Genomic DNA, 26,360 nt, shown 5'->3' on the forward strand with positions numbered 1-26,360 from the left:
CTGTGGCTGTCCGTCACTCACTCTGCCTCTCTCCCTCTATTGGAAGCAGTTTCTGTGTGGTAATTATTCAGTATCTCTGCTTAGTTCACTGATTCCCAGTCTATTGGTATTCTTGTGTGGGCTGAAAACACTGTAGTTTGTTCTCTCTGGCTTACATAATGTATACTCAAATTCACTATGAAAAATGCCAGTGTACTATTTACAAGAATGTGTTATTAAATATAATGTTTAATATTTCATTATGTGAACTAGCTTCACTTGTGGTTTATTTTTTATAATGTGTATGAAGAAAAGTGAAGATGATGATGATGATGGCATTAAGTGGAAGTTAAGCCATGTTGAGACAAATTATTCAGTGTTCATGAAGAAAAGCTGACCTTTTGTTGTGGCAGAGGTGAAATGGGAGTATAACAATAAGCTGACTCTTTGATCATTATTCTTCTCATAACTAACATCTAGTGAAATGTTAATAGGTTTTCCTGAATCTAGATGCAGTGGAAATGCTACAGGTGGAATAAGTGCATGTGATAAAATAATCTCACAGTAATTCTGCATTCTTGCTTTGGAAGTAGTTGCTGATAAATAGGGAGGTGACTCAGAAAAATCAGTTAGTTATGGAGCATGAAACTCAGTAAACTTCCACTTGCCCAGCTTTCAGCCTCAGTTCATATTCAGAATACTTCAGGGTCCCACACATGTAAAGTTCAGTTGATATCCTTTTCAAGCCCCTTTACCAGGTAAACCGAAATTCCCTTAGCCTCTGATAGAATTCCTACCATTCATGTAGAGACATGAAATAGACATCACTTCTGAAACTGGATTTCAGTCCCTACAAGTGATGGTACAAATATTTCCTGGTTAATTAGGTAGATTTCTCTGCTAGGCACCAGGCAAAGGAAGGCTGGTGCAAATGAATACTCCTAGCTGGTTTGGGATCATTATTCTCTGAGTTTGAAGTGTGCTCTTGAGTATTCAATTGTATGTAGCACTATTCAAATGTACTCATTTCTGTACATTTTAAACAGAAAAAAAAACCAAGGTGTTTGAGTGCTGTGATCTTTTTGCTCTATTCAGCAGGATCACATATTGGTTTCCTAGTGGTTAATACAAATTAAATACCAGAAGAAAATCAGATTTGGATAGAAAAAAAGACTGTAAGATGAAATTGAGGTACTTTGTTATTAATCAATCAGGTACTTTGCTATTAATCAATCAATAAATACTTAGCACAATATTATCAACTTAATCTGTGCATTGTTCATTTTACTCTTCTCACTTGATGGTGTGTGGTACTGGAAGCAGAAAGATTGCAGTAATTGAGTACAGTATATTTTGGCTCTGATTTAAAACTGAAGAAAGCCCAATTGATTGTGCTAGTCTATTTTAAGGCTTTGTTCCTGCCACAGTGAGATCAAGGGATTGATTTCATTGTAATTGTTACATGATAGGGGAATTTTCTAGGAGAGTAAAACACATACCTGTCATGTGGTAACAGCAGGCAGGCTTCTGTGACTTATGCTATTCGTTCAGCACTGTTTAATTGGCTACATGAATGTTTATATGAGTGCTAGCCACATAGGGTGATATTACGAAGAATGGGAAAGTTGGCTCTGACTATGTTTGTACTTGAATGACAAATAGTTCTAACGGTGTGAGACCAATTTAGTGTGGATGGACCTAATTACTCAGTCCAGGGGTTGACCCTAGAAAACCTCTGTTCCAATAGTAATGACGTTATCAATTAATGCAGTAGATCATGATATGTAGCAAAGCACTAAGTCTAAAGCAAAAGCAGAATTATTCTTGTCCATTCCTTCTAGAGGGCCCTGCTATGCCAGTATCTTTTATCTGAGAACGTTTGTGATGCTCCGATCTCCAGCCATCCCAATAAGAAAACCATGGATTTATTAAGAGAAACTGGTCAGGCTTCTAGGTTTACCAGTTGGTATCCACCCCTGGCCCTCAACTCCATAGAGTTTCTCTTTCATAAATTTGACTAAAACTCTTTTATATTTTCTTGATTTTAATTTAGTTTATCATCAGGGCTAAGGAATTACTAAGAATAAAATATTCTGTCAAATCAGAATCAAATCAAGCAAATTAATCTCAAGATTGCCTTGGACTTCAATTATCAAATGAATACCAAAATATAATCAATCCTTATATAAATTCTAAAGATGAATCTAAGAAGTTGTCCATTTGGGTATAAATCCCAACCACAAAATTTCACCAAAATCAAGTGAATTTATCATTTGTGTCTGCTTAAGAAGCTTAATACTGAAATCAGGTTATTATCTAATGTCTGAACCATAACATCAGAGCCAATGATAAAGGTTCCCTCTTAGACTTCAATTCCGGTATGAAGGTTAATCCTTTACCCCTCACCAAACCCCCAACAGAGATGTTATCACACAGACTTTAATAGAATACTCTTCATAAGAATAATTTTAAGAATTCTTATTTACCAAAAATTACAGGTGACAATCTGAGTCTCAAGACACAGAACACACTTTATTAAATTTCTTTTATGAAACAATAATTACAGTTGTTTAAACCTGGGGACCGTCTCTTTCTAGCATCTTGCACATGGGGTCTTTTGGTGCTCAAACATACATGCAAATACACAGCCACAGTTTCACAACTTAAATAAATACCGAGAAAAGGCCTGGACATCTCCAAGCTACTAAAAATAAGACTGGAAAAGAAAAAAAAAAAGGGGCGTGTATGTGAAAAGTATGATACTTAAGATGATCAGCTCTTGCAGTCTTCTTGACTTTTGCAGAGTAGGAGGTGGAAATTCAGGCAAAGATCCAGACTGGGATGTTCTACTGCAGCCTCACACTTCCTTTAATGGAGCTTTGGGGTGCAGGAGAGACTGGAAAATGGAGAGGCTTGATTGTTGATGCGGTGATCTCCTTTCCTTAAGATAATCAGTCTTGGAGATTCTGGTCTGGAATGTCACTCTTCCACTGCCACATCCCCAGAATACTGGACATTCCAGGACTTCCAGGGATGGCATGGGCCTCCCCTTGCCAGCATGACATGGTGTGTGCAGGGTCACACTGCATGGGGGAAGCCATATTGAAGAGTGCATTCTTCCACAAGCATGACTTTGGATACAGTGTGTGTGATAATGCTGGCAGGGGTAGGCTTGTGTGCTCTTCAAAATGGCATTCCTTGTCTGATACTGGACAAAACTATGACAGGTTTTGCCTCAGTACTGGAAGGGGGGCAAACAATCTACCTTAGATGGCTTATTGACCCGAAAGGCCTTTGGGCGGTGCCTTCATTTTCTGTGTACTGCACCTTTTAAATTTCTAAGAAATCTGCCTGATTTCAGAGACTGTGATCATTTTGTTTTCAGAGAAGCTGACACCTGTTCAGAGAAAATACACACTGTGCCTTCTCAAGGAGGTTTTGTTTGTGTCTGTGCTTTTTCCAGAATCTAAAATATGTCAGTCAGGCTGAAAGCACATGGTTGTCCTTTTAGTGGAAGGAGAAATACAGTGTTGCAAACTCTTACACTATTAGTGCAAGTCTGGCAATATTTGTGTTTGGGGTTTTTTTTCCTTGACTCTCTAGCCCCTGGAAGGAAGTGATCTCATGAGAATCTCTGCTTTTGTTTTTTTTAAGTAAGTTTTTTATCCCCCATGGTTGCAGATAATCATTGAAAATGTGCCTTGAGTACAGCCCAGGGGCTCAGAAAAGGTAAATAAAAATCCAACATGTATTTTTAAGCCAGTCTCATAATTTTGGGAGAGGGGCCTAACCCATTTCTGAACATGGGGATTGGAATTAATGGAAATATAACAAGCATAACAATGAAGTGTGAGCTGAAATGGTATGTACTGAGAATTGAAACACTACTCCCGCTATCTCACACCATGACAGAAACATACTGATTGTCTGTAAAATTGATCGTTCTGTTATGAAGGTCATAATATTATGACAATAACATGATGTTCTGTGCTGCTATAAATTGTTATATTGTATGGATATTCAAGATGTTTCTCATTTTCTGTTCTGTTTCCCAGGAAAGAATAAAAATAAAAGTTTTAAAAAAATCTCCTGGTATTTTGGCCAATATAAGCACGTTAGTTCTGATGTGTAGGCCTGACTAGAAAATTACATTTTGTTTACATTAACATAAAACCACAAACAAACAAAAAACCCCAACAACAACAGCTGACTGTAATTTCAACGGGGTGTAGTTATTATTTTCCCCACACGGTTGTATCATATTCCCATGCATTGTTAAAGAAATACAGTGAACTTAAAAACCACACTTATGTACTTCCGTTGGAAATTTTTCAGCTATGGTTGTTACAGGTGACACCTAGAATTATTGAAAATAAAGGGTTTTTTTTTTAGTTTACTTCATGCATTTCACAGCAGTTAGCATGTAATGAGTTTTAGGGCATGTCTACGCTGAAGACGGGAGCATGCCTTTCAGCCTGGGTAGACAGAATTGCGCTAGGTCTGGTTGAACTAGCGTGCCAAAAATAGCAGTGTGGTCATTGCAGCATGGGTGGCAGCACAGGATAACCACCCAAATACGGAAGCTGGGGGTCTGGTGGGCTTATACTCTGACAGCTAGCCAATGTCACCACAGCCATACTGCTGTTTTTCATATAGCTAGTTCAAGAAGCGTTAGCACATGTCTATCTACCCAGGCTGGGAGGCACATGCCCAGGTGCTGTGAAGACAAAATCCCATTGTTGTTTGTTGCTGTTTGAAAGACTTGCATGAAGGAGAGAGAGCATTTAAAAGAAAAATGTGAGTGTAAAACTCACAAAAGTTGGCAGAGGGCTCAAAGGCAAGTGCAGTCCCTGAAATGACGTTTAGTTCGCTTTTTGAAATGAGCTAGATTTCAAGGAGACTGCTCCTTTAAACATTTGTTGTCTATCACTAGGGTGTTGATCTCCTTTGTATTCTGATATTCTCTTAGTGAATGAGAAGATAACTCCTCACCTCTTCTTTTTCTTTCTCCCCCAGTTAAAAGACAAAACCTGAAAGTCCAGATTAACACAACTGATGATACCATTTGCATGAAATACCTTCGGCTAAGTCCAGACACCAAACTCCAAGGTTTCATTCTGGGATATGGAAGCAGCTTCTTCTCTAACCAGTATATCCCTCTGCCTTCAGAAGGAAAATCCTATGTAACAGAAGTTGGTAAGGCATTATGGTTTTGAGTGCTACTTTTGGTCAATGGACAGGGGATTAGAATTAAAAGAATGGGAATCTGTTTGCTTTTTTAGGGAGGGTGGGGTGAGTTGTGTGTTTTGTTGTTTGTTCAGGGATTTTTGAAAAGTTTTCAGATGGCAGAGGAATTGGGAGATCATTTAAGGAAGACAGGGACTGTATTTCTGGTTCTGGAAAATTTGGTGTTGGTTGGCTATTTGGTTTACATGTTTTTTTAACTGCTGAAATTTCTTTTCTGACATTGGCTGTATGCATGGATTAGATAGGGTGATTTTGGATACAATTGTAGTCACCAGAGACAGCTAAGGTACCAGGGAGTCAGGTGGCTGTCAGGCTTTAGGCCCCTGGTTATAGGGTTCAGAGACTCACAATAGCAACTAAAGTGGGCCATTTGAATTCTAACTCAGGAGTATAAAAGCTATTTCCTCTAAAGCTACCATCTGAAGAGGTACTGCAAAGAGAAACCCTAAGAACAGCTTGGGAGTGAACTGCAAAATTAAGGTTTATATTTGTAAATACAGCACTTGATTACTTAAATTGTAAATAAAGTCCAAACCCCAAGAAGAGGGATGAGTTTGGACAATAAGCCATGTGTGTGTGAGAGATGTGGTAAGAATGGGAGTCTAGTCATTAACAGAGTCCTCAAAAGTTAAATATACAACATTGTTATTAGCAAATTTTGTTCATTCTTAACTAAAGATGAGACTGAACCATAAAATTTTGGTGTACCCAAAGACCTAAAAACATTGTCTTCTGTTCCATGGCCTCAGTGCACTGCAATGGGGGTGATAATTGTCATTGATGTTAGGCAAATTTAAACAGGAAATAAAATGTCAATTTTTAACAGTGAGGGTAGTTAACCATTGCAACAGCTTAGCTAGGCATGTGGCAAATTCTCAGTTGCTTGGAGTATTTAAAGGAAGATTGGATGGCTTTCCGAAAGATTTGTTCTAGTTCATCTGCAAATTGTTGGACTACAGCAGGAATTACTGGATGAAGTTCTATGGCCTGTGTTTATGCAGATCAGATAAGATCAAGTATGTCCAACCTGGCACTGACCGCTCTAATATCAGCGTTGTGGTGAGGCTTTGGGAGGCCTAGGAGAGCATGCTGACTAATGTTGCCTTGACTCAGAAAACAATTAAAATATTGGCTTATGGCCATTTGACCTTTCTGAATGATGATCAACCCTCTGGTTGAAAAATTTGGACACCACTGGACTAGGTGATCATAATTAGTCCTCTCTGTCCTTGAAGTCTGCCCTGCCACCGTAGTATCAGAATACTTGGTGGTGTATGTTTATGAGGGAAAAGGTATCACCGTACTGAAATTCTTAAAGTGCCCCTGCTAATGTGGTTCTGGGTTCTTACAGCGATTTCATAATAAAACAGCAGAATTAAAAAAAAGAACAGAGGGCGTTTCAGTGATAACAGTATCCCCTTGGGGTGGGGATGTGCATGGCAGGGAGGGGAATGCTATAGATTTTTTTTTTATAGTAAGGAGATTGGGGGGCCAACGGGATTTTGAGGGTGTGAATTCCTTCCTCTCTGGGCCACTGCAGCAAAGACATGATTGTTGTATAGCTGGGAATCAAACTCCTGAGATCTTTCTAATTCCATCACTGATTTAGAGTTTGAGTTCAGGAAAGTCCCTTACACAGCTCCAGTGAAGTCAGAGTTTAACAAGTCTGAATTAGACTCTTCGTATAACTTCTGCAAATGGGTATAATGCCTTCTGTAATTAATTTTCAGGAGTGCTGAGGCTTAATTGATGTTTGTAAAGTACTGCCGTCCTTGGGTGAAAATAGCAATGCAGTCTTCTGTAGTTCTCCTAAATTTTTTCCATTTAATAGGAATGATGCTACCTGGTGCTGTGTAAAATCATATGAAGCCATGGACTCTGTCAGAGGTGGACTTCATCTGGGACAGATTGCATTTAGTAGTTGTATTTATGTGTAAGGTTAGTAGCTTATAGAGAAACAAAGCTCTCAGAGCACCTATTACCTGAGTGGTGCAGTACGTCCGAGTATCCAGCTGTATCCTAGAATTCCATAGAAGCTGTTGCTGTTACACAAGCAAGATTCTGCTCCAGTGAAGATTAAAAAAAAAAAGATAAAACCCTTGACATTTATAGCATGGAATTAAATGTGCTATATGGTCTCATATATTTAGACACAACAAAGCACCAAGTCAATGACCTTCTCAGTGTGTTTTGTTATGCCGAAGTACTGGGGAGGACCTTTCGTTTCACACCCCTCCTCCCCACACGTTTCACTGACAGATTCAAGCTGTCTACATCATAATAAAATCCATTGAGACAACTTCTTAATGGCAATGCATCACTTAAAAGTTAAGGGAAATAAATATAAGTATACTTGTGTAATGTAACTGAAATGTAAAGTACAATATGCTGCAGTTTTAAACACTAGCATCTGTGACTTTAGGCAAACATCTTTCTTGCACAGAGCAAGAAAGAAACCAGCTGCAGAATTTGCTAGAGGGCATTGGTGTACTCCTCAGGTCTACAGTGTTTATTGATTGCATTTAAAGATAACAGATTTATGGTAATTGTGTTAACTCAGGGGCATTTCAGGTTAAAGAGATTTGAGTTATTTTATGTGCCCTATGGAGCTGTTCATTTGAATGAAAAAAGTCTTCTGTACTGCATTAAAATGGAACTCCAGGTTGCACATTTCCACCTAAGTATATATCATTATCTTAAAGGTAGATCCTAAGTGGTATTTATCTCATGCTCAGTGCAGCTTGAGTGGGAGGTGGGAGGGAAAGGTGGTTGCAAACAGCGCCTTGATTCTTTGGCTAGCTGCTATCATAAGTTAGAGCAGCCACAGAGCTGCTATTATGCTGGCTGGAAGGGTCCTGTGGAGACTGTTCTGCCAGCTGATTTCCCTGTGATTAGGGAATCCCCAATTAACCCTTTGAGGGCAGCTTTCAGTCCCTTTGCGCCCCTCGGGTGCTCATAGGTGACTTAACCTTGGGTTGGGATCTAACCCTTTAATATTAAAACTAATATTTGTTCATTTTAAGTTCTAAAAACAAAAAGATGTGCCAATCCATAGCTTAAGAGATTCTGTCAATTAAAACTACCTGCAACACTGTACAAAACAAAAGCCAGGATAATCACCCTAACTCTTTAACAAAGTCACTTACAATCTAACTAACTAAACAGACCAATATCTCATTCTGCCTGAGATCTTGTCTCATTATCTCGATGTTCCACCCCTCCCCACAGGGCTGGAAAAACAAATGAACCTTGCTGATTGCCCTGAAGGTCAGCTGATTCAGGTCAGCTGATTGCCCTGAAGGTCTGCTTTGGAGCAGAGTTGAGAGAATGAATCCCAAAGTCAAAGTGCAGTCATAGCTCATATAAACCAACCAGGTCCAATTTAAGTCTTCTGCTAGATGCAGCCATGGCAGTGTTGCTGTCAGGGTTCCCTCCCCACTCTAAACTCTAGGGTACAGATGTGGGGACCCACGTGAAAGACCCCCTAAGCTTAATTCTACCAGCTTAGGTTAAAACTTCCCCCAGGCACAAATTCTTTGCCCTTGGAGGATATGCTGCCACCACCAAATGATTTAACAAAGAAACAGGGAAAGGACCACTTGGAGTTCCTATTCCCCAAAAATATCCCCCCAAGCCCTTACACCCCCTTTCCTGGGGGGGCTTGAGAATAATATCCTAACCAACTGGTTACAAAGTGATCACAGACCCAAACCCCTGGGTCTTAGGACAATAGAGAAATCAGTCAGGTTCTTAAAAGAAGGATTTTATTTAAAAAAAAAAAAAAGACCTCTGTAAAATCAGGATGGAAAATAACTTTACAGGGTAACAAAAGATTCAAAAACACAGAAGAACTTCCTCTAGGCTTAGTTTCAGAGTTATAAGAAACAGGAATAAACATCCCTCCAGCAAAGGAAAAATTCACAAGCAGAACAAAAGATAATCTAACATGCCTTGCCTGGCTTTTACTTACAATTTTTATAATATGAGAAACTTTTAGGATGATTTATAGGAAAAGGAGTTTTCTGACCTGATGCTTCTCTGCTTCCCAAGAGAACACACAAAACAAAGCCTCCCTCCCTCCCCCCAAGATTTTAAAGTATCTTCTTTCCCCATTGGTCCTTTTGGTCAGGTGCCAACCAGGTTATTTGAGCTTCTTAACCCCTTACAGGTAAGGAAGGAATTCTAGGCTACCCTTAGCTACATGGTTATGACAGTTGCATCGGGAAAGAAGTGGTCTCTCAAGGAGGCAGGTCACAGGCCACTCGTTGCTTTAAATCTGCAATGATCAAGACCATAAATTGCTCCCAGAAGCCAATAGCAGGCAATGTGGATTGTACAGCATCATTGTATTTTCATCCTGACAAGCTGCTCCACTCACCAATAAGATAGTAAGCTAGAACTGGTGCAGAATATGACTAATAATGTTAAGAGATAGTCCTGTGTAGAATACATTGCAAGGGAATTGTAGAAGTGTAGGACAAGAACGGACCTTGAGAGATCATCAAGTCCAGTCCCCTGCACTCAAGGCAGGACTCCATAATAATTAGACAATTCCTGACAGGAGTTTGTCTAAACTGTTGTTAAAAACCTCCTATGACAGAGATTCTACAGCTTCCATAAGCAATTTATTCTAGTGTTTAACTACCCTCACAGCTAGGAAGTTTTTTCCAGTGTCCAACCTAAACAGCCCTTGCTGCAATTTAAGCCCATTGCTTCTTGTTCTATGCTCAGAGGTTAAGAAAAACAATTTTTCTTCCTCCTCTTTGTAACAACCTTTTACACACTTGAAAACTGTTATCATGTCCCCTCTCAGTCTTCTCTTCTCCAGACTAAACAAACCCAATTTTTTCCTTTCCTCATAGGTCATGTTTTCTAGACGTTTAATCATTTTTGTTGCTCTCCTCTGGACTTTCTTCAGTTTGTCCACTTCTTTCCTGAAATGTGGCGCCCAGATCTGGACACAATTCTCCAGATGAGGCCTTATCACAGAGTAGAGCTGAAGAATGACTTCTAATGTTTTGCTTACAACACTTCTGCTAATGCATTCCAGAAAGATATTTGCTTTTTGGCAGATTCATATTTAGCTTGTGATCCACTATATCACTCTCATCCCTTTCCACGGTTCTCCTTCCTGGGCAGTTATTTCCCATTTTGTATGTGTGCAAATTGATCCTTCCTAAGTGGAGTATGTTGCGTTTGTCCGTATTGAGTTTCATCCTATTTATTTCAGATCATTTCTCCTGTTTGTACAATCATTTTGAATTTTAATCCTATCCTCCAAAGCACTTGCAACCTCTCCCAGTTTGGTATTAGCCAAAAACTCTCTATGCTGTTATCTAAATCGTTGATGAAGATATTGAACAGAACTGGACCCACGATCGATCCCTGTGGGACCCCACTGGATATGCCCTTCCAGCTTGACCATGAACCACTGACAACTACTCTCTGGGAATGGTTTTCCAACCAGTTAGGCATCCACCTTATAGTAGCTCCATTTAGGTTATGTTTCCCTAGTTTGATCCTGAAGTGATAAAGGCGTGGATGGCAGTAACACAACACTGGTTTATATATGGAAGAAAAAGTGAGAGTAGAGAGAGTTTGGAATAAAGATAAACTAGGTGATTGCCACAAACAGAACAGTACCACCTTGGCATGAACCTCTGAAAATTATAATTGGGTGAGTTATCAGTCAGTCAGACCTGTATGTCTAGGTAATATTTGCTCTGTCCTTGGCAATGCCAACATTGTGCATTTTAAAGAATTTTTGGAAACTAAAAAATATGTGTATGGAATGGAATCATCTCCTGGCCTTACTTAGTAAGGCAAGGCAATAGAAAAGGAATGACTTCCCTAATTAAACAAAAGTGCTAATGAAGGAAAATATGCAAACTCAGTGTATAAATAAGCCATAACTTCCATGAGTTCATAATGAGATAACAAACCTGCACTCCCCCAACACATAGGCATATACTTTCCACAGTACCCACCTTATCACTATTGAGTTTTGGTACGACTAAAGGTCCTGATTCTCTGCTGATCCACGTATCCTTCATAACACAGTTGATGTTGCAGTCAGTGGGGCTAGACAGGCCAAAATTTGGCCTATGGCATGTGAAATTACATATGTTTATTTGCAGCCGAAAAAAAAAAAAAAGCCCGTGAATTTTAAGTTGACCTTTCCTAGTATTTTCAGCCAAGATGCATGGCTTGGATTAATGTGTGCTTATAGGACCTATAACACCAGCACTGAATAGTCAGTAGCTCGCAACAGTGATCCTTTACATCAACAATTTTTCTTTCCCTTTTCTTTCTTTTTCAGCTAAAATAACAAATAACTGAACCAGCCATTGTGTAAAGTAATCCAGCTGACAGGACCATAGAGAGGACATAGGCAAAAGAAAAGGGTTTTATTGATTTCCTGAACTTGTAATGTGCATACGCTGGCTGTAACCTCTGTAGTACCATGCCTCTCTGCATACCCAGAGTCAGCTCAGGGAGAAGGGTGAATGATAGTGGTTTGGTTCAAAAAAACACCTTGAACTATTTAAATTTGTAAACTTCTTGGGGTACGGGCAGTGTTTTCCTGTGTGATCTATATAGTGCTGAACATACTTTCTGAATTTAAATAATAGATATTAGAGAAACAAAGTGGGTGAGATTAGAAACAATAGCATCCTGGAAGGTGCTCAGATCCTATGGGAAGGGGCATCAGTATAAGATCCTAGAAAGAAGTATTCAATTTTTAGATGTTTATACAAAAATCTCCACTTTATTTGAATTTCATCTGAATCTATTGAGCCTGCAAAATGGGTAGCGGAAGAAAAGCCTTTCTGTGAAATTTCTGCTATTTCTTCCTGGTCAGGTTAGAAATATTACAAGACACCCTTTCTCACTTTCTTTTGGTTCTGCTAGATGGAACCAAGCAAATGCAGAGACATGAGAAAATAGGACTGAAATTTTAGAAAGAGAAAAATAAATTTTATTTTAAAACACCAAAACCAGTTCAGATTGAGTTCAATTTAAATTTTGGGGAAAGCTCTGAATTGGCTTTTTGTTTTATCCAAACCAGACCACATCCCCTAATAAAAGACCAAGGGATGCCTGGGGAGTTTCCTCATAACTTTAGAGTGGTAGCCATGTTAGTCTGTATTAGCAAAAACAACGAGGAGTCCTTGTGGCACTTCAGAGACTAACAAATGTATTTGGGCATAAGCTTTCGTGGGCTAAAACCCACTTCATCAGATGCATGGAGTGGAACATACAGTAAGGAGGTATAAATACACAGCATATGAAAAGATGGGAGTTGCCTTACCAAGTGGGGGGTCAGTGCTAAGGAGCCATTCAGTTCAATTCAATTCCCCTTGCTAAATACTCACACCTTTATGTCAACTGTTTGAAATGGGCCACCTTGTTTACACTGGCCTCATTAACAAAAGTGACTTCCACTCCTTCTCATCAACTGTTGAGAATTGCCTACTTCCAACTTAAATTGAGTTGAGCAAAACTGAAAACTAGGAAATGCTCAATTATGTTGTTCATGCAACTTTCACTCTGACCTCTTTCGTCACTGCCCCAATATGCCTCATTAATACATATACTTTTACTCTCCACCCAAATATATGGTTTCTACCTTCAGCACCCCCCTTATAAAAATTGTTCCAGCACCACTGCTGAGACATTGCTTGAAGAAGGTAGAGGGAAAGTGGCGTGGACAACCTTTTTTGTTTTTTGTCCTTTTAATAGTGTTTAAAGAAAGAGAGAGGAAATATCTTTTGCATTTTCCATTCTGAAAAGAACAATAGTTTTTGGAAACTAATATATTTTTTAGCACCAGTTCATAAAGTATCATTAGCTAAAACTTGTGACAGTCCTTTCAAAAAAATATGGCTGGAATTCCGCAGTGTTCTCTATGATCAGTTGTCAACACTGCTCTGTTTGTTAATATCCATGGCCTCGTGAGCTTTCGTTTTGGTTTCCCATTGCCAGTTCCATGAACTAGCTGATTATATATTCTGTCATGTTATTGTAGATTTCATATTCTCCACTCCAGTGACCTCCACTGTATTTGCTTAACTAAACATAAGTTTAATTAAAATAGATATTTAACCTCCCTCCCCCACTTCGAGTTTTAAGACACTTGCTAGAGTTTTGCACTGCATATTAGTCTCTTAGTGACATTGACATGTATAACAAAAGTCATGGCATAGCAGATAAGGTAACGAAGAAAATAAGTGTTGGCCTGTGTTATTAGGATGTGTCAATGATATATCCAATGCCAGGAATGTGATTAGTTTATAGTGACACTGAAATGTTTGCTCACTTACATGCTGCCTTGTAGTCTTTCCAAGGTTTAAGCTATGATATGTTATAGAGATATCTAGCAGAACACATAGTATTTAGATGTCAGAAATGTCTGAATTAAATGAACTATGGGAAACAGATTGAGTTCTGATAATGCACTGTAGTGTTCTGGTGGTTAGTGACTATACCAAGATAGGTGTATGTGCTTGCTGTTAAACAGAGTGAGGGAGAATAGTATCGAATGCAGTGTACTAACACACTGTTTCACAAAATCTAGTGTTTTGCGCATTTGTTATTGGAACACTCGGCTTCTTCTCCCTTGTGTCAACAATGGTATCTCCACGTGTGACCTTTGTGCGTTACCTTTCTGGCTGCTTCATATTCAGCTGTGGGCTTTCTAACCTGAGTGGACTGCCCCACCATCAGGTAAGACTTGCATCCACAATGGCATGAGAAGTGGTGAGCGTTGGTTTGCACAGCTGAGGTTTTTCTGTAATTTACTAAACTGGAGCAATTGTTGAAAGGTATAAGATCCACTGTGCTAACAGAGAATCAGGCATGGGACTATTTGGACTTTCATTCTTATCTCTTAACTCCAGATTGATCTATATGGGACAAAGTCGTTCCAATCCTTCAGGACTCTTGTGGCTCCTGTGGCATCTTATAAATTAAGTAAGTTGAGAAATCCAGAGCAGGTCAGTCAGTGCCAAGCATCACTTCTGCAGCCTTCCTGATCACCAGCTCATGGAATAGGATTCACTCATGAATAGACTATGCCATACGGCAGCAAAATTTGCCAGGACACTAATGCACTGTGTTCTGACTACTGTTTATGCTTAAGCAACTGAACATGGCGGCTATAATGGTAAGTGGTAAACAGCCTTAATAATGGGGGTTGCTATCAGTGTCTCTTTTAATAGTGCATAGAAGCACAAGGAGAGATCAAGGCTCCATTATGGTTGGCACTGGACAGTGCCTCTCCTAAGGAGCTTACAGTCTAAACAGATGAGAGACACAAAGCTTCGCAGAGAAGAAGTATTACTATCCCAATTTTACAGCTGGGAAACTAAGGCACACAAAAAATTGAGTGGCTTGCTAAAAGCCACACAGGAAGCCTGTTCAGAGCTGGAATTGAGCCTAGATCTGTAACAGATCCACAAACTGAACTTAGATGAACATCCGATGAAGTGAGCTGTAGCTCACGAAAGCTCATGCTCAAATAAATTGGTTAGTCTCTAAGGTGCCACAAGTACTCCTTTTCTTTTTGTGAACTTAGATAAATTCTGATGCTTCATGGAGATTGTAGGAAAACTGCAGTAAGTTGTTGATATGAAAGAGAATATGAAAAGAGAGGTTATAAAACTAGAATTTTGTCTTGTTTGCTGTTCCCAAACATAAAGGTAGTGAAGTCCTCATTTGTTTGAAAATACTTCATTATTGATCATAGGCCATGTCTACAACAGAAACTTTTGCCGATATAGCACTATCAATTAGGGACTTGATATCTTATGACACTTGGATACTACCAGAAGCCACCATATTGATGTAGTTATATTGGCATAAAAGTGCTTTTGCTGTTATTGTGCTCGCTATAAACTATAAAGGTTTCAGAGTAGCAGCCATGTTGGTCTGTATTCGCAAAAAGAACAGGAGTACTTGTGGCACCTTAGAGACTAACAAATTTACTAGAGCATAAGCTTTCGTGAGCTACAGCTCACTTCATCGGATGCATGGAATGGAACATATAGTAAAAAGATATATACACAGAAGGTGGAAGTTGCCATACAAACTGTAAGAGGCTAATTAATTAAGATGAGCTATTATCAGCAGGAGAAAAACACTTTTGTAGTGATAATCAATCAAGATGGCCCATTTAGACAGTTGACAAGTTGTGAGGATACTTAACATAGGGAAATAGATTCAATATGTTCAATGACCCAGCCACTCCCAGTCTCTTTTCAAACCCAAGTTAATGGTATCTAGTTTGCATATTAATTCAAGCTCAGCAGTTTCTCATTGGAGTCTGTTTTTGAAGCTTTTCTGTTGCAAAATTTTCACCCTTAAATCTTTTACAGATGCCACAGAGGTTGAAGTGTTCTCCTACTGTTTTTTGAATGTTATGATTCCTGATATCAGATTTGTGTCCATTTATTCCTTTGCATAGAGGCTGTCTGGTTTGGCCAATGTACATGGCAGATGATGGCATATATCACATTGGTAGATGTGCAGGTGAACGAGCCCCTGATGGAGTGGCTGATATGATTTGGTCCTATGATGGTGTCCCTTGAATAAATATGTGGACAGAGTTGGCACTGGGCTTTGTTGCAAGGATAGGTTCCTAGGTTAGTGGTTCTGTGGTGTGGTGTGTGGTTGCTGGTGAGTATTTGCTTCAGGTTGGGGGGCTGTCTGTAAGCGAGGACTGGCCTGTCTCCCAAGATCTGTGAGAGTGATGGGTCGTCCTTCAGAATAGGTTGTAGATCCTTGATGATGCGCTGGAGAGGTTTTAGTTGGGGGCTGAAAGTGACAGCTAGTGGCATTCTGTTATTTTCTTTGTTGGGCCTGTCCTGTAGTAGGTGACTTCTGGGTACTCTTCTGGCTCTGTCAATCTGTTTCTTCACTTCAGCAGCTGGGTATTGTAGTTGTAAGAATGCTTGATGGAGATCTTGTAGGTGTTTGTCTCTGTCTGAGGGATTGGAGCAAATGCTGTTGTATCTTAGAGCTTGGCTGTAGACAATGGATCATGTGGTGTGTCCTGGATGGAAGCTGGAGGCATGCAGGAAAGTGTAGCGGTCAGTAGGTTTCTGGTATAGGGTGGTTTTTATGTGACAATCGCTTATTAGCACAGTAGTGTCCAAGAAATGGATCGCTTGTGTGGATTGTCGAGCACAAGTCCATGGGGCCGGATGTGTTGCATCCGAGAGTGCTAAAGGAGTTGGCGGATGTGATTGCAGAGCCATTGGCCGTTATCTTTGAAAACTCATGGTGATCGGGGGAGGTCCCGGATGACTGGAGAAAGGCTAATGTAGTGCCCATCTTTAAAAAAAGGAAGGAGGAGGATCCGGGGAACTACACGCCAGTCAGCCTCACCTCAGTCCCTGGAAAAATCATGGAGCAGGTCCTCAAGGAATCAATTCTGAAGCACTTAGAGGAGAGGAAAGTGATCAGGAACAGTCAGCATGGATTCACCAAGGGCAAGTCATGCCTGACTAATCAGCAAGTTTGCAGATGACACTGCAAGGAGTCACTGGGAGGAGAGGTAGATATGCTGGAGGGTAGGGGTAAGATACAGAGGGACCTAGACAAATTAGAGGATTGGACTGAAAGAAATCTGATGAGGTTCAAAAAGGACAAGTGCAGAGTCCTGCACTTAGGATGGAAGAATCCCATGCACTGCTACAGACCGGGGACCGAATGGCTAGGCAGCAGTTCTGCAGAAAAGGACCTAGGGGTTACAGCGGACGAGAAGCTGGATATGAGTCAACAGTGTGCCCTTGTTGCCAAGAAGGCCAATGGCATTTTGGGATGTGTAAGTAGGGGCATTGCCAGCAGATTGAGGGATGTGATCATTCCCCTGTATTTGACATTGGTGAGGCCTCATCTGGAGTAGTGTCCAGTTTTGGGCCCCACACTACAAGAAGAATGTGAGAAAATTGGAAAGCAACCAGCGGAGGGCAGCAAAAATGATTAGGGGACTGGAACACATGACTTATGAGGAGAGGCTGAGGGAACTGGGATTGTTTAGTCTGTGGAAAAGAAGAATGAGGGGGGGTTTGATAGCTGCTTTCAACTACCTGAAAGGGGGTTCCAATGCAAATGGTTCTAGACTGTTCTCAGTGGTAGCAGATCACAGAACAAGGAGTAATGGTCTCATGTTGCAGTGGGGGAGGTTTAGGTTGGATATTAGGAAAATCTTTTTCGCTAGAAGGGTGGTGAAGCACTGGAATGCGTTACCTAGGGAGGTGGTGGAATCTCCTTCCTTTGAAGTGTTTAAGAGCAGGCTTGACAAAGTCCTGGCTGGGATGATGTAGTTGGGGGTTGGTCCTGCTTTGAGCAGGGGGTTGGACTAGATGACCTCCTGAGGTCCCTTCCAACCCTGATATTCTATGATTGGTCTAGGCTGAGGTTGATGGTGGGATGGAAATTGTGGAAATCATGGTGGAATTCCTCAAGGGCTTCTTTTCCATGGGTCCAGACGAAGAAGATGTCATCAATATAGCGCAAGTAGAGTAGGGGCTTTAGGAGATGAGAGCTGAGGAAGCATTGTTCTAAGTCAGCCATAAAAATGTTAGCATACTGTGGGGCCATACGGGTACCCATAGCAGTGCCTCTGACTTGAAGGTATATATTGTCCCCAAATGTGAAATAGTTATGGGTGAGGACAAATTCACAAAGGTCAGCCACCAGGTTTGCCATGACATTATCAGGGATAGTGTTCCTGATAGCTTGTAGTCCATCTTTGTGTGGAATGGTGGTGTAGAGGGCTTCAACATCCAGAGTGGCCAGGAGGGTGTTTTCAGGAAGATCACCGATGGATTGTAGTTTCCTCAGGAAGTCAGTGGTGTCTCGAAGGTAGCTGGGAGTGCTGGTAGCGTAGGGCCTGAGGAGAGAGTCCACATAGCCAGACAACCCTGCTGTTAGGGTGCCAATGCCTGAGGTGCTGGGGCATCCAGGATTCCCAGGTTTATGGATCTTGAGTAGCAGACAGAATACCCCTGGTCGGGGTTCTAGGCATGTGTCTGCACAGATCTGTTCCTGTGCTTTTTCAGGGAGTTTCTTGAGCAGATGGTGTCGTTTCTTTTGTTAATCCTCAGTGGGATCAGAGGATAATGGCCTGTAGAATGTGAAGTTAGAGAGCTGCCGAGCAGCCTCTTGTTCATATTCCAACTTATTCATGATGACGACAGCGCCTCCTTTGTCAGCCTTTTTGATTATGATGTCAGAGTTGTTCCTGAGGCTGTTGATGGCTGCTGAGCTTGAATTAATATGCAAACTAGATACTGTTAACTTAGGTGTGAATAGAGAATGGGAGTGGCTGTGTCATTACACATGTTGAATCTATTTCCCTATGTTAAGTATCTTCACACCTTCTTGTCAACTGTCTAAATGGTCCATCTTGATTATCACTACAAAAGCTTTTTTTTCTCCTCCTGATAATAGCTCATCTTAACTAATTAGCCTCTCACAGTTTGTATGCTAACTTCCAATTTATCTGTGTGTGTGTGTGTGTGTGTGTGTGTGTATTCACAATCTTACTATATGTTCCATTCTATGCATCCGATGAAGTGGGCTATAGCCCACGAAAGCTTATGCCCTAATAAATTTGTTAGTCTCTAAGGTTCCACAATACTCCCGTTCTTAAAGCAACAAAAGCACTCTTTTTCTGATACAACCTTCATCTTCACTTGGAGTGTTTGCCAGTATAGCTTTTCTAGTGTAGACATGCCCTTTGAAGCTAGCTTTGAACTAGGGCTGAATCTAGCTTTAAACGTTGTCTGAAAGATACCCGAACAGCTAAATCTATTTACACACAAAATCTCCAGTGCAGATATGTGTAAGTAACAAAGCCATGTGAAAAAATTCTTACTGTTGGAGAAACCAGTGAAAATCATATTGTTGCTCTTTTCACAATCTTAACAACTTAGTGTGCTCACCTTTAGTTGTTTTTGCATTTTCTGGTTTTTGTGGTTTTGGAAATGAACACTGCATTTATGTTTAGATGCAAATAGAGCTGATTGGAGAAAACAAAAAAAGTTGTTATTTTGTCAAAAACCTAATTTCAGAAATTTCCAACAGCTCCATAGGCATCCGATGAAGTGAGCTGTAGCTCACGAAAGCTTATGCTCAAATAAATCTGTTAGTCTCTAAGGTGCCACAAGTACTTCTTTTCTTTCAACAGCTCCATAGGGGCTCAAAATTTTTAAAATTTCCAAATTCAATGACAAATGTTGTTTTCAAATGTCAACAGTGAAAATGCAAAGAAATGTCCCCCTCCTCCCCCTTTTCCTTTTTATCTAGCTCTAGTTGCAAGCATAGAACTCTGAGTTCAGTGGCAAAAAAGGATATTTCTCAAGAGGACAGTGGGATTTATCAAGTCATTATGAATCCAGATTCACAAGTTCAGATTTCATGACTGTTCACATAAATTCAACAATGTGTGTGTGTGTGTGTGTGTGTGTGTTGGGGGGGGGTCAGCTAAAGCTTTGAGAAGCATCAGAAGCAAAAAGTTTGGTTTCAAGAGTCCATCTACAATCTAATTGCGTTCCACACTTCCCCAAATTTCTTTACCATGTCAGTTGAGAGAATGAAGGAGGCCCACTGGTAATGTCTCAGACGTCTGTGTGGGAGGTATTATGGAGGGAGCTAATGGAATGTAGGTTTCCTGTTAAACAGAGGAAGGGTGCTTCCACCAAAGTTATGATAAATGGAGAGATGTTACAAGCACCTGCTGACTGGAGACTTGGCAGCATTGTATATACCAGCCCTGAGCTCACAGCTCTAATTTAATATATTAAATGCTTACATTTGTACAGAATGTTCTTAATTTGGACAAGCCACCTCATTATCCCAGTTTTATTCTGTTCGGGCTGAAGGACTAGCCATAATCCTGCCAAGCTCTTTATGCCAGTATTCATGTACTAGCAGAGCTGGGCAAATAATGTTTTTAAAAAGTGAATATTTGTTTGAATTTTTAAAATTAATTCATTTTGGCTGTGTTAATGCCTCTCTTGTGCTTATTTTATGTGAACATTTGAGAGAGAAAATTTTACTGGAAAAAATCACAGAAGGCAAATTTCTGTCACATGCATGATATTTGTGGAAGTTTAAATTTTAAATTAACATTGAGAAGTGTTGGAGGACTTGTAAGCTCATCTAATTGAGTAGCAGAGACAATATCATGTAACTTAACTGATCAAACCACTTAATATTGAAAGCAACACAGTGTGAATTTTGAATATTTGCGGTCAGTTTTTGATCTTACTACAGATATTCCATGGCTAAAAGTGGCTAAAATAATCATATTACTTATTATGAATTATTTCCTCAGATCTTTATAGTAGCATGTTATATGTTCAGCGTTTCTAGTGAAAACTGAGTATTTGTGTTTAATATTTGATTCTGGCTTTAGTTCACTAAGGGTTTGTCTACACTGCAACTAAACACTCTCTGCCAGCCCATGTCTGCTGACTCAGGTTCACAGGGCTTGGGCTATGGGGCTATTTAATTGTGGTATGGACATTTGGGCTCAGGTTGGGACTCTGGGAGGGTCCCACAACTTGGGCTCTAGCCCAGGCTGAATGTTTATATCATAATTAAACAGCCCCTTAGCTAGAGCCCCACAAGCCCAAGTCAGCTGACATGGGCCAGCTGGGGGTGTTTGGTTGCAGTGTAGATGTACCCTAACAGTCACATAAACACCACCGTGTACCGGAAACCTACTGACCACTATACTTACCTACATGCCTCCAGCTTTCATCCAGACCATATCACACGATCCGTTGCCTACAGCCAAGCTCTAAGATGCAACTGCATTTGCTCCAATCCCTCAGACAGAGACAAAAACCTACAGGATCTCTACCAAGCATTCTTAAAACTACAGTACCCACCCGGTGAAATGAAGAAACAGATTGACAGAGCCAGAAGGGTATCTAGAAGTCACCTACTACAGGACAGGCCCAACAAAGAAAGTAACAGAACGCCACTAGCCGTCACCTACAGCCGCCAACTAAAACTTCTCCAGCGCATCATCAAGGATCTACAACCTATCCTGAAGGATGATCCCTCACTCTCACAGACCTTGGGAGCCAGGCCAGTCCTCGCTTACAGACAGCCCCCCAACATGAAGCAAATACTCCCCAGCAGCTACACACCGCACAACAAAAACACTAACCCAGGAACCAATCTCTGCAACAAACCCCATCGCCAACTGTGTCCACATATCTATTCAGGGGACACCATCATAGGATCTAACTATATCAACCACAACATTGGGCTCGTTCACCTGCACATCTACCCATGTAATATATGCCATCATATGCCACCATATATTACATGTACATTGGCCAAACCAGACAGTCTCTACGCAAAAAGAATAAATGGACACAAATCAGACATCAACAATTGTAACATTCAAAAAGCAGTAGGAGAGCACTTCAGTCTCCCTGGACACTCAATAACAGTCTTAAAAGTGGCAATTCTTCAACAAAAAAAGCTTCTAAAACAGATTTCAATGAGAAACTGCAGAAATGGAATTAATTTGCAAACTGAACATCATCAAATTAGGCCTGGATAAAGACTGGGAGCGGATAGGTCACTACAAAAAGTAATACTCACACCTTCTTGTCAACTGTTGGAAATGGGTGATATTCACCTTGATTGCATTGGCCTTGTTAGCACTGACCCCCGCACTTGGTAAGGCAACTCCCATCTTTTCATGTGCTGTGCATATATACTGCTTACTGTATTTTTCACTCCATGCATCTGATGAAGTGGGTTTTAGCCCACGAAAGCTTATGCCCAAATACATTTGTTAGTCTCTAAGGTGCCACAAGGACCCCTTGTTGGTTTTCCTGAGAGTTTGGTGGCTCATTTGTCTGTGAAATGGAACCCAGGAACAGAGTATATTGCAACTGTAGGTTGTGCAAGTAGTGACGCCTATAGTTAGCAATCTTAATTTCATTCTCAAGTGCATATGCATTATGATAGTCTTTAATTACATGATCACATACTCCTTTTTCCAGGTCCCATCACTCATTTTAGTGCATGTAATGGACTGTGGTCTGGGAATGAAGATATTGAATGTAGGATGCCTGCCTCATTTTTCTTGCAGAAATTGGAGGTGGATGGTGAATGAGACAAAGGATTGCAAGAAGAGAACAGTTGGTCTCATGGTTAAGGCATTTGAATACAACCATGGAGAATTGTATTCTATCCCTGCCTCTGCCACAGAGCTGCTGTGTGATGCTGGGCAAGTCATATAAACCTGTATTTTCACAGGTGGTAACTGTATGTTCCTAATTTTCTGGGTACTCAACTTGAGACATGCTGGGCTCTGATATGCTGAAGTGCTAAGCACTCCCATCTGCAACTGAAATCAATGGGAGCTCTTGTCTGAACAAACAAAGCACTATAAAAAGCCAAGATTTCTGAAATGGATTCCTCAGATTGGGCACCGAAAATAAGTTTACACTTTCAACAAATTTGTCTTTAATATCTATGCCTCATTTCCCCTTGTATAAAATGGGGATAATAATAGACACATGCCTCTCAGGAGCATTTTGAAGATAAATTCATTAATAACTACCCAAAATTTAATTACTGCAGAGGTGAGGTTGCCTAGTGGCTCTTCATGACCTACCAGAATATTGAGTTCAGATACAGTCAAACCTCAGAAAACCAGACAATGAAGAGTTAAGGTAATGTTACCCGAAATGCAACCTTTTCTCTGTCCCTTGGAACAAATAATAGCCAATGGGAATGAGTTATTGAACAGAATAATAGAACCATAAGACTAGAAGGAACCATAAGGGTTGCCAAGATGCAGGATTTGTTTAAACCAGTGGTTTTCAACCTGTGGTCTGTGGACCCATGTGGGTCTGAAGACTATGTCTAAGGGGTCCATGAAAGATTGTCGTTACCATAGAAAATGCCATATGTGGATGTGAAGAATAACTAAGAAAATGATACTGAAGTATGACCAAGAGAGTGATATTGTTTGTCTTGCATTCCACAGATTTGAATTCCAGCATCTATCTGCATGATCTATTTGAGAGTAGGCAGCTCTTGTTTATAATGCTGGACTTAAACTCAAGTTTTGCCTTAGCATAGGGAAGGTATTAAACTTTGTCCTACAGTGCTTGAGTTCTCTGATCTCAGAATTTTCTGTAGCATTTGAAAGGGCAGAGTTGAAGCCTGCCTACAGCCACGCAGCTCTGACCCTCCTTTTGTCCCCAAACTCTCCTGCCTGTCTCCGTCCTCCCCTTTTTCCACTGGATGTGGCAGTACCAAGGGGAAGGGTGAGCCTGGAGGCAGCACAGGGAAGGAGGAGAGTTCTGGGTTCCTTCTTCTGGTCAGGGAGCAGTGGAGGGAAGGGGAGCCCATGAGCCTCTGTTCTTGGCCTGGTGGGAAGGAACTGTTGGCGGAGGAAGAGGTAGTTGTAAAGGAAGGGACCAGGAGTGAGGAAGGGCACAGATGGCTCTACTTGGTTTCCCCTCCAAGTATGTCACTGGAGGGGAAGGTATCCAACTTTCCCCCTTTATGGTTCTACACTGTCAGCACTTCTGAGATTCCTGGAGAGAAAAGGTCCCTTTGAGGATGATCCCCCTAGTTGTCAAGGGATTGTTTAAAAATTAATAAAATAAAATAAAATAAAAAGGACCCCTTTGGAAACCCAATTCTTCATCAGCTTTAGTCATCGAACTGGGTTTTCAAAATACAGAGTCTGGATGATCACTTATGCTAAATAAGATTACCATATAGGAGTGCTCTGCTCCTTCAGTAGTTGTGCCAGAACCCAGCCTTAAGGGATGTTACTCCGTGGCAAGTTGGTGCATTGTAGATTCATACCCTGGCTTGCCGCACAGTAACTTCCCATGTAGACAAGCCCTTAGATGTAACCCATTTTCTCTGAGTCTGAATCTGTCTGATTCTGGCAGGCAGTAGCTGGTACATTAATGTCTTATGTAATTCTTCCTGTTTTTTTTTTTTTAACTGTCTCATTATTGTTTAGTATTTTGGCTATGTAATAAAGATATTCCATTTTGCAAGGGAAATGTTTTCCTGAGATAAGAGATCTGTTGTAACATCCAAGCTGAGTTCCAATCTTTATATATTTCTGGAAAAGGTCATATGTCTAATTCTATAATTTCCCAGTTATTGGCAATGGTTTCACTTTATAGTATGGCTCACAAATTATAGCCCAGTGTTAGAAGGGGAAATTTGTTATTCTGATAGCAGAGTTTGCTTGTTTCATCAGAGCCAACGCTGTAGTCCCACCTCTGGTTCTGGTGAACAGGCATGAACCTAAACCTGATCCATGAGTTCCCAGAAGAATTTTACTATGAGAAAAATGAGTGTTCTAGAATGTGTTCTGACAGCTTTTTGAACTTCACTTTCATATGTGTTTAGCGCTGCTCATCTTACAGATTTGCAGACCAACTTCCATCTGAATTTGGAAGGGTCTGCACAACTCTACAAAGTTCTTTCGTTTATGACATTTTGCATCCTTAAAAGGGAGGGAAGGGACCTCGAGAGGTCATCTAGTCCAGTCACCTGTACTCAAGGAAGGCACTTGTATTATCTAGACCATCTCTGAAAGGTGTTTGTCTAACTTGCTCTTAAAAATCTCCAGTGATGGAGATTCTCCCTAGGCAATTTATTCCAGTGCTTAACCACCCTGACAGGAAGTTTTTCCTAATGTCCAACCTAAGCTGTCCTGGCTGCAATTTAAGCCCGTTGCTTCTTGTCCTATCCTCAGAGGTTAAAGAGAACAGTTTTTCTTCCTCCTTTTTGTAGCAACCTTTTATGTACTTGAAAACTGTTATCATGTCCCCTTCTCTTCTCCAGACTAAACAAAACCAATTTTTTTTCGATCTTCACTCAGAGGTCATGTTTTCTAGACCTTTAATCATTTTTGTTGCTCTGCTAATTTACCATCCAAACAACTGGTAGGTTAAATGTTTTATGGAGTGGCTGCTGGATTTATGGATATGTGCCCAAATGCTTGAACTTAATTTCTGATTGTTCATTAATTAGTTGGTCAAGTGTGGTCTCTTCTAGCTGAAAACAGTTTATGGGAATTAAGGAACATGATACTGTGGACTATATTGTCTACAGTCCATTGTTTTATTTACACTTGTGTGAACATGGTCTTTCTTTCTTTCTTTAGAAAATACACTAATCACTTGTACAGCAAAATAGAATTCAGGGTAAATTATTGATGCAGTCGGTAAATGGCAATAACACACACAGGAATACATAAACATGATTTTCAGGTTTGATTGCCATATATGTGCTACTTGGTGCCTCTCAGTAGCTGTCTTTTGCTGTGTTCTCTTGAGGATGAAGATGAAATAGCAGAAGTTACATTATAGGGATTTGCAATCTTGTGGCAGATTTCTATAGCGTGCCGATACCGATTCCTCCTGTCATGCGAATTTTTTCCCTTAAACCGTCTCCTTACAGAAGCATCCGAGTTCCTTCACTGTTGCATACATGCCACTGACATTTAGATATATGTACTGTGACAAAGTTCCTCCTCTGCATTGGTGGGTCTTGCGCTTATTGGCGGATTTGCTTGCCTCAGAGATTCACAGCAGTCCTCAGTTTGGCCACTTTTGCTAGTGACTCAAACCTGCCGTTCACTCAGCTAACCTCATCACTGGCCAGCATGGGAAAAAGGAAGGAGAACAATCCCTGCAGTCTCTGCTGGCCCACCTGGTGGGTCACGGGACAGGCCAGGGATGTTCCCCTCTGGTGGGACCCACAGTCCAGGTCACCTCCTCCTGTATCAAGTAGGGAGTTGGGGGAATGGGGGGAACCTGGGCCCGCCCTCTACTCTGGGTTCCAGCCCAGGGCCCTGTGGATCACAGCTGTCTACACTTTTCAGAGTAGCAGCCGTGTTAGCCTGTATTTGCAAAAAGAAAAGGAGTACTTGTGGCACTTTAGAGACTAACCAATTTATTTGAGCATAAGCTTTCATGAGCTACAGCTCACTTCATCGGATGTGTTCAGTGGAAAATACAGTGAGGAGATTTATATACACACAGAACATGAAAAAATGGGTGTTATCATACACACTGTAAGGAGAGTGATCACTTAAGATGAGCTATTACCAG

General features: G+C 40.7%; 1 protein-coding gene across 1 annotated transcript in view; it reads left to right on the top strand.

Moving 5' to 3' along the window:
- Window positions 1–26,360, top strand: part of ABI3BP (ABI family member 3 binding protein) — a 343,927-nt gene that overhangs the window by 85,560 nt on the left and 232,007 nt on the right. The window contains exon 8 of the mRNA XM_077817412.1: window positions 4,996–5,175. Within this exon, the coding sequence (XP_077673538.1) occupies window positions 4,996–5,175 (180 nt within the window). The remainder of the gene's footprint in view (window positions 1–4,995; window positions 5,176–26,360) is intronic.

This window comes from Eretmochelys imbricata, chromosome 1 (genome assembly GCF_965152235.1).
Source record: "Eretmochelys imbricata isolate rEreImb1 chromosome 1, rEreImb1.hap1, whole genome shotgun sequence".
NCBI classification, from domain to species: Eukaryota; Metazoa; Chordata; order Testudines; family Cheloniidae; genus Eretmochelys; species Eretmochelys imbricata.